At 37.7% G+C, this 12,663-nt stretch overlaps 2 protein-coding genes across 2 annotated transcripts; both read left to right on the top strand.

Annotated features, from left to right (window-relative positions):
• The first annotated feature begins 19 nt into the window (after window positions 1-19).
• Window positions 20-3,804, top strand: LOC106164559 (sorcin-like). Its single transcript, XM_087019032.1, has 5 exons — window positions 20-152; window positions 1,006-1,105; window positions 1,882-2,043; window positions 2,341-2,484; window positions 2,759-3,804. The coding sequence occupies exons 1-5, from the start codon at window positions 102-104 to the stop codon at window positions 2,983-2,985; spliced, it is 684 nt and encodes a 227-aa protein (XP_086875158.1). The 5' UTR covers window positions 20-101; the 3' UTR covers window positions 2,986-3,804.
• A 2,477-nt stretch (window positions 3,805-6,281) lies between these two features.
• Window positions 6,282-11,324, top strand: LOC106164544 (toll-like receptor 4). Its single transcript, XM_013542488.2, has 2 exons — window positions 6,282-8,546; window positions 10,238-11,324. The coding sequence occupies exons 1-2, from the start codon at window positions 6,370-6,372 to the stop codon at window positions 10,758-10,760; spliced, it is 2,700 nt and encodes an 899-aa protein (XP_013397942.2). The 5' UTR covers window positions 6,282-6,369; the 3' UTR covers window positions 10,761-11,324.
• The last annotated feature ends 1,339 nt before the right edge of the window (window positions 11,325-12,663 follow it).

Raw genomic sequence — 12,663 nt, 5'->3', positions numbered from 1 at the left:
TCAATGTGTGTCATGCCACCATTTTGAAACTTGGGTCGTACGATGTGTCATGTGACTCCTGCGAGATTGAACTTTACACGCGTGATTATTCGAGATCCAATATGGCAGGCTATCCCCCACCTGGCGGCTATGGATACGGGCAACCTGCACAGGTATTTTGAAGGAACACTATTCCCATTAGTTGTGTGCGGTTTAAATGCAAACTGTCAGATTCAAAAAGAAAACAGAGAAAATTGAAATTTCTGCCAGGGAAGAGTTCAAGACGGTGACAGAGTCTGTGCTACAACTTTGGACACAGTCACTTCCGCCATCTACACTCTCTCACTTTCTCAGTGACACACCCTTGCTGTGCCTCTCCCTTTGTTTCCCTTTTACAACTGCTCTTAAGACTAAAATCTAGATTGGTACCAACTTGCGAGTAGACTGACTGGCACTTGTATTTCCTCCATCTTGATATAACTTTGAATTTCTCTGAATTATTTTTGTGCTGTGACTTTGTGCAATGTTTCCGCTATTCAGAGTAATTAGTTAGGTAATTAATTTACTAATTAACGATGTTTTTGCGCCATACAAATGTTATGAGGGCCTAGGATATCCCTTGGATGGAAATTTGCTGCAAGAGCTTGAAGATTTAATTTAAAAAGAAAAAAAAGATACATTGATCAAAGTCACCACATAACTTCTTTTTGATTAACATTGAAAATTAAAGACTTATAGGTTTGAGGGGGGGGGGGGAGATACTGTAAGTGTGCTAACTGGCTTACCCTACAATACTGAAAAATCAATTAATCACATCTATAAATCTTGTCAACCAAACAGTTTTACCGGGTGAGTTTAAACCCTTAAAATTATGTAGTGGTATTCTAGCTTTATGTAATTAATTGTGTAAAATATATTATGACTTTGTCTTTATCAGTATGAAAAAATCAATCATTTGTATTTCATTGTTAATATCTATTGATGTGATTTATTTTAAATGCATTATTTATGTTCCCTTATACTCAGGGCTATGGCGCTCCACCCCCAGGGCAACCCTACGGAGCCCCACCCCCAGGGCAACCCTACGGAGCCCCACAGCCTGGGTATGGTGGTTATCAACAACCAGGTAAGGCTGATGTTTTTAGTTGAAGTGAAATGCATATTGATTAAACATTCACCGCCCCCCCCCCCCCTCCCTGCAAAATGGCTTAAAATGTATCTCAGTGAGACCAAAGTATATATGCAGTGTGTATGAGGCGTATTCACTTTTAATGACACAGGGGCATATTGAGGCTGTCTTGTGGGTCTTCCGGAAGACAGCAGATTTTCAAGTTTACATGATGGGTATCTATTTTTTTACTGTTGGAAGATGGTCAAAAAATGGAGGATGGATCAACAATTTGAAAGATAATTTGGAAGACTGTCAGAAAATATCTCTGGATCCGCCCTGTGATAGGTGGCTAGACTATAGAATTTACCCCAGGGATAAACCCCCAGAAACAAAGCCAATCGATACAATCCTATGTGTTCCACTGGTTCACCACCATATATGTATGTTTTAACTCTAATTCCAGGGTATGGTGCCCCACCCCCAGGGATAGACCCCCAGGTGTACCACTGGTTCACCACAGTACATGTATATGTATGTTTTAACTCTAATTCCAGGGTATGGTGCCCCACCCCCAGGGATAGACCCCCAGGTGTACCACTGGTTTACCACAGTGTATGAATGTTTTAACTCTAATTCCAGGGTATGGTGCCCCACCCCCAGGGATAGACCCCCAGGTGTATCACTGGTTCACAGAATGTTCTAACTCTAATTCCAGGCTATGGTGCCCCACCCCCAGGGATAGACCCCCAGGTGTATCACTGGTTTACAGTATTTTCTAACTCTAATTCCAGGGTATGGTGCCCCACCCCCAGGGATAGACCCCCAGGTATACCACTGGTTCACCACAGTGGATGCTGACAGATCTGGCAGAATCACAGTCACAGAGTTGCAGCAGGCCCTGACCAATGCTAACTGGAGCCACTTTAATGCTGAAACTTGTAGGCTCATGATAGGTGGGTAGATCTCTTTGAAAACTGTAACCTATTGATAACTCTGGTGGTACCTACCCTGAAGGTAGTATCACTTCTCTGATCCTAGAATAACACTGTATTCACTGTTTCCTCTTAGGAAAACTAGTTGCAGGACCGAAAGTTCAGCCATCTTGAAAAGTAGCTGGCTCGAATGCCTGCCAGGTGGAAAAACTTCTCAGTCCGTTCTGAAAGTTGTCAGCCCCGGACAGACGTTCCAGCGTTCATTTCTAACACTGACTATTTTCTTTGTTTATTGTGCAATTTGTATCCTATTTCCAGGTATGTTTGATAGGGATCACAGCGGCCATATAGATCTGAATGAGTTCCAGGCCCTGTGGAATTACATACACCAGTGGAAGGGAGTCTTTGACAGATACGACAGAGACAGATCTGGATCTATAGAGTTTAATGAGTTGCATAACGGTGAGCTGTTTTACAGTTGGTATTATTGGTAAAAGTTATTGAAAATATATAATTAATTATTTTTCTAGAAATGTTTTCTTACATATGAAACAAACAAGCTCTAAGATAAATTTGAAACTAACAGGAGCAGAGCAATAAATTATAGCAAGCTTTCAAGTGGGTTGGCCATATTTGATCCACAGATAAGTAAGTCCACAGATCAATAGAGCCTTTTAGTGAGCAGGTGTTTCTCATGATTCAAGAAATATTTAAATATGATTTTATCTTATTGCAGCATTCACTGAAATGGGATTTCGTTTATCGCCACAGTTCGCTCAATTAATCGTCACCAAATATGACGTCCATGCACGAAGGGCCTTGACCTTGGACAATTTCATCCAATCATGTGTCCTCCTCAGATCTCTGACAGACAACTTCAGGGCCAGGGACACTACTGGAACTGGAAATATTCAAATTAGTTATGAGGACTTCATGTGCATGGTGATGCTAAACAAACCGTGATTGGTGGATTGATGCTAAAAACTGGGTCATGTTCACCTATTTTTTATTTTTGGGTCATTTTAACCTAGTTTTGTCAGTGGTTTCTGTGTCATTGTCACCATATGGAAATGATTGATGATGATCAATCCATGTTATTTTTCTCCTGAAAAAATTTTGAGTTGGTAAACGTATTTCAAACATAAAAGGTAGTATAGTTTTACATATTTCATCAGCTTTAGGTGTTGGTTTTGAACAGAAACGTCACCGTTTTTTCTTTACAGAGAATGTGCCTATTAGTGAATCTTGTCCAGTTCTATCTGCAAAACTTTTCTGTCCAAATGCCACATTTGTTCAAGTTGGAAGTTCAATTTCAAGTTGGCATTACTCTAAGAGGTTGAGTTACATGAATATCATCTGAACCATCTTATGTTATTATGATGGTTACTTAAGATTAAAGACAATTTGAGGTGTTAGGTGAAACCTCCTTTTACTAGTCGAAGATTTCTTCCTAGGATTATTTAAGAATATCTGCAATCTGTTATACATATTTTTATGGATACTTTGTCTTCTCTGTGGCATGGCCTATATTTATCTATTTCCTTGGAAAAAAGTTACTGTAGCCTTACAAGGTTAAGAATGAACAGGTCATGAAATGCAAAACCAAAATTATGTGCAAATTTTGTGGTTCCTTTCACCAATTAATATCATAAAATTGTTCGACATGTCAAATGAAAATAATTTAATTCTATATTTTAGAATTTTTAAAACATTACTGTTCATTATTTATAAAATAGTGCAATGAGATATATCATAGATGTGTGATTAAAATATGAAAATATGGTCAAGATAGTTATGTGACTGACACCCCAAATAATTCCCACTTGAAATTTTAAGATGACCTTTTCTAAAACAGAAACATACTACTATTTGATCTAATATATATATATTTTATTTTCATTTCATACTTATTCTACTTATATGAAACTCCTGAAATTTGAAAAGAAAGATAGATGAAATATGAGATATGATATGCAAATTGTTTTTACTGATAAGAAAAAAGCTACTCATGAACATCCCATATGTTTGCTATTGAACTTGTAACAGACAAAATAACTTTTGCTAGTACACTACTGACACTGTTTTAAAATGCTGTGACAGTTTCTTACAATATCAAATTTCATTGGAAATTTGATTTTTTTTTTTTTTTTTTTTTTTTTTTTTTTTTTTTTTTTGAGGTCAGTAATTTTTACTATCAATTTTAACGTCTGTGTTTATTTCAAAGAAAATGCTGCCACGAAGCAGACTTGACATTTTTAAACCTCACATGGCAATCCTCAAACGGCAATCATCTTCCTTTTCAAAACTTCACAAATTGGGGCATAAATGCAGCAAGAAAATCTCTGAATCTCTGAATTTCCAGATAAATAAAGAAGACCATGCTCAAATGGCAAACAGTTCATAATACATTAGAATCTAATTCTAATACATTATAATCTTAAACTCCAATAACTGGTGACTATTGGTAATAATCAAGAGGGCTTCAAGAATGAGAGACAGTATTTTTTATAGTAATGGTTTTATCATTTGATTGATAATTTTTCCTGGTTTGAAATAATCGAGCTTTCTCACCTTAGACCAATAATAATGCTTCAAAAAACTTACATTCATTCGAAATGGATGATATGACACAGAAAAACAATACAAAGCATTAAAGTATATATAATAAACATATCACATACAAAATGCACAAATTCAGAGAAATTCCACTTCTTTGAATGCTGTGTAAATACTAAAAAAATAAATGCATACTGCTACCATGACTCAATATTTTACATTTTTTATAAAGTTAAAAGTGTTTTTGCATCTGCTGAGTATTAATCCTTAAAAACCACTTGCCCTTGTACTAATTGCGAGTAAAATTAAAATTGGACAATTAAAGCTTAAGAGGTATAACATTTTTCAGATTATTGGCGAATTCTCCACCTTTTTCGGTGTTTGAAACGCACATCATTGCAGATAATAAGGAGGCGTGGTGTTCCATACTCCAGGGGTTCCGATTTGTGGTACAAGTGCACAGAAAAGAGCGCCATAAAAACACGGGGTTAATTCTACGGGCTATCCCCTACTTTAAAGCCTGTACAGACCTTTTTATTTTTCTTTTAAGAAATGTTTCTGTACCAAAAGCAGGAAGAAAAACATATTGGGGATGTTATTACCAAGAGAAGGCACTATATTTGAAATCTGAAAGCAGTATATGCAGGATTCAACAACATAAAACACTTTCATGAGGATAGCTTTGGAGGTTTATGAACTTTGAAACACATGGAATTGTCTCCACTTCATCCGGACACACATTTTGATAATGAAACGTTCCCCGTGAACTTATTCCATGATTTAATGCAACACAGATGCAAAAAGGTTATTTAGACGAAACAAAAGCTACCTTACATCGATTGTAATATGTGTTTTTCCGGGTTACCAATACTGTATTTCGTATTTGATGAGAAATAAATAGAACATTAATTCGTAAAAAAATATAGTAGAAAATATCCCTACACTAAATGATTTTGCCTTCATTCAAGAGACAATACACTTACGTTGTTTCACCTCAACAAAGACTGTCCAATCAAAAAGTTCGGTGGATGAAGAGGGAATTCCCCACAGCTGTTGGCAAACAAAAGAATTGTACACACTCAGGTGTCGAGGGAGAGGGTCTGGTACAGTTGTGTGAGAGCATAAGTTATTTGATTTACATAAATTTTAATATGTAGAAGTATATAGAAAAAAAAGCTTCCTGATGAACTTGGGGGGAAGGGTGCTTATCTTTTTTTTCTCACATTCTTCATTTTCATCAATGCGTTCTGGTTTCAGCAAATGTTAAAAAACGTCATTTTGCAAGGTATTAAAGGGGCACGGTGTTCCATACGCGTGAGATCGTGACTTGTGGTTGTGAACATAAAGGAGCGCAATGGGAACACGGTGTTGATTCTACACGCTAAACGCTTTTAATAAGTCTGTACATGTATAAACATATTGAATTTTCTTTTAAAAATGTCAACCGATCTCTTCAAAACCAGGAAGAAAAACATATTGGATAAAAGACCCAGAGAAAGTACTACATTTAGTTAATTGTTCGTGTATAATCCTCGTCAAATTCACAACCAAAGTAGAAGAGTAATACAATGTGTAAGCTTAGATAAATGTTTATGTAGTCCATAAATATATAAATGCCTATAAAAAAAGCCCGTCGCCATAATTTGGCCCTATCTTAAGAGGAGAGTTTCATTGGGAGTTATAGAATATGACTGCATGAGTGGCTGTTTAGTAAATTTTTTTTGTATGTGAATCATTCGATCCTTACTCGCAAAAAGGTAGCCCAGAATCCCGATAACCGAAACGTCCACGATGCCAGGAAAAGGTTACTTTATTCTGTATCTGTGGTGTTTGATGAATTTCATTGTTAGTAGTGGAGGTTTCAAGGCTCAGAGGTGCCCGGCGCCATGTCACTGTGATTTTACGTCCTTGTCACAGGAGATAGTCAACTGCTCTTACAGCCGACTCCGTGCCCTTCCTCTGGAGATACCTATACCACTTAATACAACTGTACTGGATCTACGTTACACCGGTCTGTCTGAGATACCACCACACGCATTTAGCCAACTGGAGGGTCTGAAAGCACTGTATGTCGGAGGGAACAACATAAAACACTTTCACGAGGATAGTTTTGCAGGTTTATGGAATTTGGAACTCTTAGATTTGTCTCCACTGCATCCGGACATGCACTTCGATTATGAAGCATTCCCCACGAACTTGTTTCGTGATTTAATCTCGTTAAAAATTCTGATGTTCGGAAGAATGAGCAGCAGTGCACAGATTCAACAAGGCTATTTAGACCAAACCTTAGCTCCTTTACATAAATTGCAACAGGTGACCTTTCCAAGTCTAACAGATGGAGATACACCATTTGGTCGCGGATACAACAATCTTACTTCACTGAAAACAGTCGTGTTTCATGGAGTTGGATCTGTAACAAACATAAGAAAGCACACTTTTGCCATGTTGAAAAACTGTCCTATCGAACGATTAGCTTTCATTAGCTGTGGACTGGACACCGTAGAATATGGCACATTGTCTTCATTTCCACATCTGAAAGTATTGGACATAGAATATGCCAACTTTATGTCAGTCACAGAGGCCGAGAAGTTCATATGTGACCTGAACAATACGTCAATTGAAGTTCTTCACATGTACCACATATTCGGATGGCGAAATTGGAAACCAAATGTTCCACAGTGGATTGTGTCTGCTAATACTTTTCAGTGTTTGAAACACACATCACTTAAGACATTGGAATTAATACGCAATAGAATAGAAGCGATTGACCTTCAAAATTTTAAGTTTCTGCCTCATTTAGAATATGTAGATTTGTCTGGCAACAACCTTTTATTTGGTTTGGAAAATGGAATACAGGAAATTGGTTTCGATAAAATATTTCGTGATCTAATGATAAATACAAACCTAACACTTTTTAGAGTGGACAACAATATTTATCGCACGAGTTTGGTGACACCTCAAGATATTCCATCAAACTCTTTTTGGTATGGCCGTCCAAAGCTTCCTTTAGAACCAGCTAAATACTCGTATGTAAGCCCAACCCCCCAAACAAATCGAAGTGCTCCACATAATTTTCGGTTAGAGCTCCCAATTTTGAAAATAAACCTGCCTGAAAATTTAGAATATGTGTCTATAAGCTGGTGGGCCACAGACAGGAATGATTATTTACCATGTGATACTTTTAAGGGGTCCGTTTATTTCTTTCCAAACAAGCTCAGATATCTCAGAATAGAGGACGTGAATTTAAAAACTTTTTGTGCCTTACTTTATGGCTTAGATCGGCTAGAGTTTCTGGATTTATCTTATAATGGTGTTAACTTCCTTCCAAAACCATTTTTTGAAAATTTCATCTCACTGATTTACTTGTATCTGAAAGAAAACAATTTAGGTCCTTTGATTGCTGAAGGTGGTCTACATCCCATACAACTCCCACACTTAGAAATCCTCGATTTATCAGTAAACAAAATCAGCACAATACCAAAAGACTTTTTTGGCTATCTTGTATCCTTAAAACGGCTGGACCTCAGAGACAATCGAATATCAACATTATCTTTTACCATGACAAACTTACTTTCCATAGAATACATAGATATAAGCACTAATCAACTAACCGCCTTGGCAATATCGCAGTTAGACTACATTATGAAGATGAATGCCAGTAGTTTGGATGTAACTTTGAACATGAGCAACAATCCCATGGACTGCAACGTTTGCGACGGGATAGGATTCCTCCATTTGATTATCCATTCTAACATGACGACAATATTCTCCAACGACTCCACTTGCTACATGAATGGATCTAAAACAAGCTTAGAGAGCAGCCTGGGTAGACTTGAGAGGGAATGCGACAGTTCTCCACATACGATCATTTCATCAAACCTGTGGCTTTCCTTGGGAGCATCTCTCGGTGTCATATCTGCTGCGGTCTGTGGTCTTATAGTAGCTTACATTTACCGTTGGCATATCAAGTGAGTTAACTTGTGAGTGTATGTAGAAAAGTTTAATTTTTATATTGATTAAATATGTAGCAAAAATGCGCACAAAAATAATTTAACACAGGAAAACTGTAATTATATATAGTACTTAGGGTTCATCGTGCTCTCTTTGCAACATATACTAAGTATAGTGAAAGAATCTGGAAAATATAGTATTAAAATGAGTATAAATATTAATAATTAAAATCAAGTACAGAGAAGGTCATCCTTTGAAAACTACTTATCAATTGCTAAAGGTGGTCTACATCCAATACAACTCCCACATTTGGAAATCCTCGATTTATCAGTGAACAAAATCAGCACAATACCAAAAGACTTTTTTTGGCTATCTTGTATCCGCGCTGGACCTTAGCGACAATCGAATATCAACATGACACTGAGAATAAAATCGGAGTCCAAGTGACTCCAAACTTGGAGTCCAGCAGTGGTGCCTAAAATAACTCCCAATTGGAGTCAAGTTGACTCCGATGGAGAAATGCCACCCCACACCCCACAGGAGGGTCACAATGAACTCCATTCACACATCCCTTTATCCCTTGATTTATCTCTACAAAAGAGTCACCATGACCCCATATTAAGGAATTTTTGACTCCTTGATACGTCATGAACAAAAACAACTACAATAGCGACAAGTGGAGTGAGAGCAAGTATCGTTCATTTCAGACTGTTGTCCCCGGACGGGTTCGAACCCGCGTCCTCCCGCTCCAGAGGCGGACACCCTAACCACTAGGCCATGCGGTCAGAAGTGGATCCCACGTAGCAATAACAAACAGTTCGTAAATCTGGTAATAAACAGCATGACATGTTTGTTGGATGTTGGATTAGGAAACCGTGTGACCATACTAGAGAGTAAACAAACTAATTCCTTCAAAATCGTAAACTTTGGGAGATATTTTAACTCATATCTAAAGATGAAAAAATAAACCAATGAGTGAGCATACCTCTCCACTGACATGCATTGGTGGGTCAAACCTACAACCTGGAAACAAAACCTGCTGACCTGTATACCAACATATCACATAAAGGGTGTGGCAACTGAAAGCCCGGGCCAGTAAAAATTAAGAAATTAAAAATTAAGAAACACACAGAAAACCACTTGTTCATGCATAGAACCAACTATGACCAATAAAGTAATGTTTATACTGACAAAGGATGCTGAAAACTGTTCTCTCCACGCCGTCTGCACACTGCCATCACAAGTAATGAAACGAAGCTTTCTGTCCAGCGAGCGAAAAGAGTCGATGAAAAGGGTCAGCCAGACACTGGCCCCCGATAATTTGACTCTGATTTTACAGTCAGATTGACTCCATGAGAGCCAGGGGGTGATTAACTCTGATAAGAGAGTCTAAATCTCTGGTAGTGTGGTAATTTGACCCTTATATAGGAGTCAAATTAACTCCATGAGGGTCGAGGGCTGCTGGACTCTGACTAGAGAGTCAAATGACTCCAATTTTATTCTCAGTGTATCTTTTACCATGCCAAACTTTCTTTCCACAGAATACATAGATAGCCTTGTCGATATTGGAGTTGGACTGCATTAGAAATGTGAATCCCAGTAGTTTGGTTGGGTAAAAAAGTGTTTCTATGTCATTTAGTGCAACATTGCAGTAAAATATTTGTAATGATTACCGATTAAGTTTTTGATTTTTCTCCCTATCTTATAGATACCACTTCTTCCTTCTTCGCCGCCATTTTCGAAAGAGAGGTGTCATTACTGCAACACCTGGTCACGTGTACGCCTCCTATGACGACAACGATTATTACTATGTAACGCACAAGCTGTTGCGTCATCTAGAAGACGAGGATCAACTTGATGTTATCATAGATCAAAGAAATTTCATTGGTGGCGCTTCCCTTTCCGAGGCCATCGTAGAGGCCGTGGAAAACAGCAGAAAAACAGTGCTTGTTCTGTCTGAGAGCTACGTGCTCAATCCTTGGTGTGAGTTTGAGTTTCAGATGTCTCTTGCTCGTGGTTATCAATCAGTAATCCCGGTTATGTTTCAACCTGTGCCATTTGATGCTATGACGAAATCGCTGCGAAAGTACATTAGAGCTAGAGGGTATATAAAGTGGACTGAGGACCCCGATGGACAACGTTTGTTCTGGAAACGCCTCTCCAACGCCATCTTTGATGAGAATAATATACTTGTGCAACCCGAGAAAGATGACACGACTGAACTCATGTAGCTGATTGGATTTGATTTTAAACTGTTGAGGGTATATAAAGTGGACTGAGAACCCAGACGGACACTGTCTGTTCTGGAATCGTCTTTCCGACGCAATTTTTGATGTGAATAAACCACTTGAGCAAGCTGATGAAGACGAGATGACTGAAATTATGTGGCTGAGGTTTTTGGTTTTTGAACTGTTTTGTAACATGCACTTATGGCTTACGTATTGTAGATCAGATCGAAAAAACTGTGTGGATATTTGTAACAATTGTGTGACAATATAAATTATTTTGAGTAAATAAATTTTGATATGTAGATGCCATAAATAGATGCATATTTTGTAACGTCACTTTCTTTTCGCCTTTGCCGACTCTTGTATCCAGTGTTCTGTATTAATACAGTATTCTTTATTAGTAAAATATGCACCTCGATTAACTTAAAGCGGCTCAGCAATGGGAGAGAGAGGTTTGATATAAACATTTCTCACTTTAATTTTTTTATCTTTTACGAAAGAAATTATTATGTTTAAGACACCTCTTCAACAAAGATTTTTTTAAAAATAAATATGCTCGTATACATATACATTCTAGGCTTGGAGCAAAAGAAGAAAAAAGCCGCGAAATCTGCATAGCATATTTCTGCCCTTGAAACTTTGTCATGTATGCATTGGTGAACGAGGTTGTTCGAAAAATGTTAAAGATGTCAGGACAAATTGGGAATTGATTTTTTTTGGGGTAGGGGCTCCCTGGTACCTCATGTCACTGTCGTTCTCTGCATCCAGATGGGAGAGGAGAGAAGGAAGTATTATAAACAATCCGTGCATCGTCTTAAAAAAAACATACAATTTCTCGAGGGATGCTACTTCCTTGCTTATTTGTATGTACGGTAGCAGAAATATATTGGTCGAAAAAAATTAAGTAGAACGGGAGTAATTGAACTAACAAATACAGGCTTTCACAAAACAAAATATTAGTGTTGAGTACAAAAATGCTGCACTTTATTTACTCGGGAGTAGATTGTACCTAAATAAGTTTAAAAAGCCTTACCTTCCTCGAAGGATCAAAACCCGTTCTACCGTAAATGACAACAAAGGCTATCCAATCATTAAGAGCAGGGGTACATGAGGGAATCCCCCACAGCTGTGGGCGAACAATAATGTTTACATGCATGGTAATCCAATAAAAAACAGCGCATAAGAAAGGTGTACCTGAGCAATCATGCAGAAGCCCCTTCCACTGTTGCTGATGCCTTGCCACTGATAACACTATGATGACTAAGCACACCTCTAGAAGATTACTGAAAGCCTTAATGAGATCTGTTGGAAGGCTTCAACCTTTTTGCCAGAGAAAGCTTGTCATATAGCACAGTGCTTTTATATAATCCTCCCTCCCGCACAACCCCCCCCCTGGACGATTCCTCCCGAGCAAATATATATATTTATAAACAAATATAAAGTAAAGAGTAGAAAGTTCAAATTTTTTTCTTCCATTTTCTTAATATTTCCTAGTGGGATGATGCAACTCGAGGATAGATAATATTTATTTCATTAAACAAATTATTTTCGTGGAGAACAAGTACAGAAAATTTTAGGGAAAGAAGCGCAGAGCATTTTATTAAAAATCTGATCAAACTATATCTTCAGGTAAAGGTGGGGTAAGCGGACGATCTCACTCATCCAGGTAACCTTTTGATGAATTGTTTTACTTTTAATGGCTTTATCATTCCCCCTTGATTGAGTAAGTCTTGACTCAACGTGTATCTCTAGGTTGAGGTGGGGTAAACAGATCTCGCTTATCCAGGTATCCCTTTGATTATTTGTCACTTTGAATTTTTTTTACCACTACCCACCACACTGAAAATATTCACAAACTATTTGTTTACCTGTTCATCTTTTTACATCACCTTTACCCGAAGGATAG

The sequence above is a fragment of the Lingula anatina genome, chromosome 8 (genome assembly GCF_051362555.1).
Source record: "Lingula anatina isolate TDL-2025a chromosome 8, LinAna3.0, whole genome shotgun sequence".
NCBI lineage: Eukaryota > Metazoa > Brachiopoda > Lingulata > Lingulida > Lingulidae > Lingula > Lingula anatina.
Note: the sequence above shows the minus strand (reverse complement) of the source record. Positions and strands in the feature narration are given on the sequence as shown.

Bases quoted from the DNA above. Each gene is read 5' to 3' on its own strand.
- LOC106164559 (XM_087019032.1), top strand. From the start codon at position 102: ATGGCAGGCTATCCCCCACCTGGCGGCTATGGATACGGGCAACCTGCA. The intron at 1,106-1,881 runs GTAAGGCTGATG...CTCTAATTCCAG, and splicing joins TGGTGGTTATCAACAACCAG to GGTATGGTGCCCCACCCCCA. The intron at 2,044-2,340 runs GTGGGTAGATCT...TCCTATTTCCAG, and splicing joins AACTTGTAGGCTCATGATAG to GTATGTTTGATAGGGATCAC.
- LOC106164544 (XM_013542488.2), top strand. From the start codon at position 6,370: ATGCCAGGAAAAGGTTACTTTATTCTGTATCTGTGGTGTTTGATGAAT. The intron at 8,547-10,237 runs GTGAGTTAACTT...CCTATCTTATAG, and splicing joins ATTTACCGTTGGCATATCAA to ATACCACTTCTTCCTTCTTC.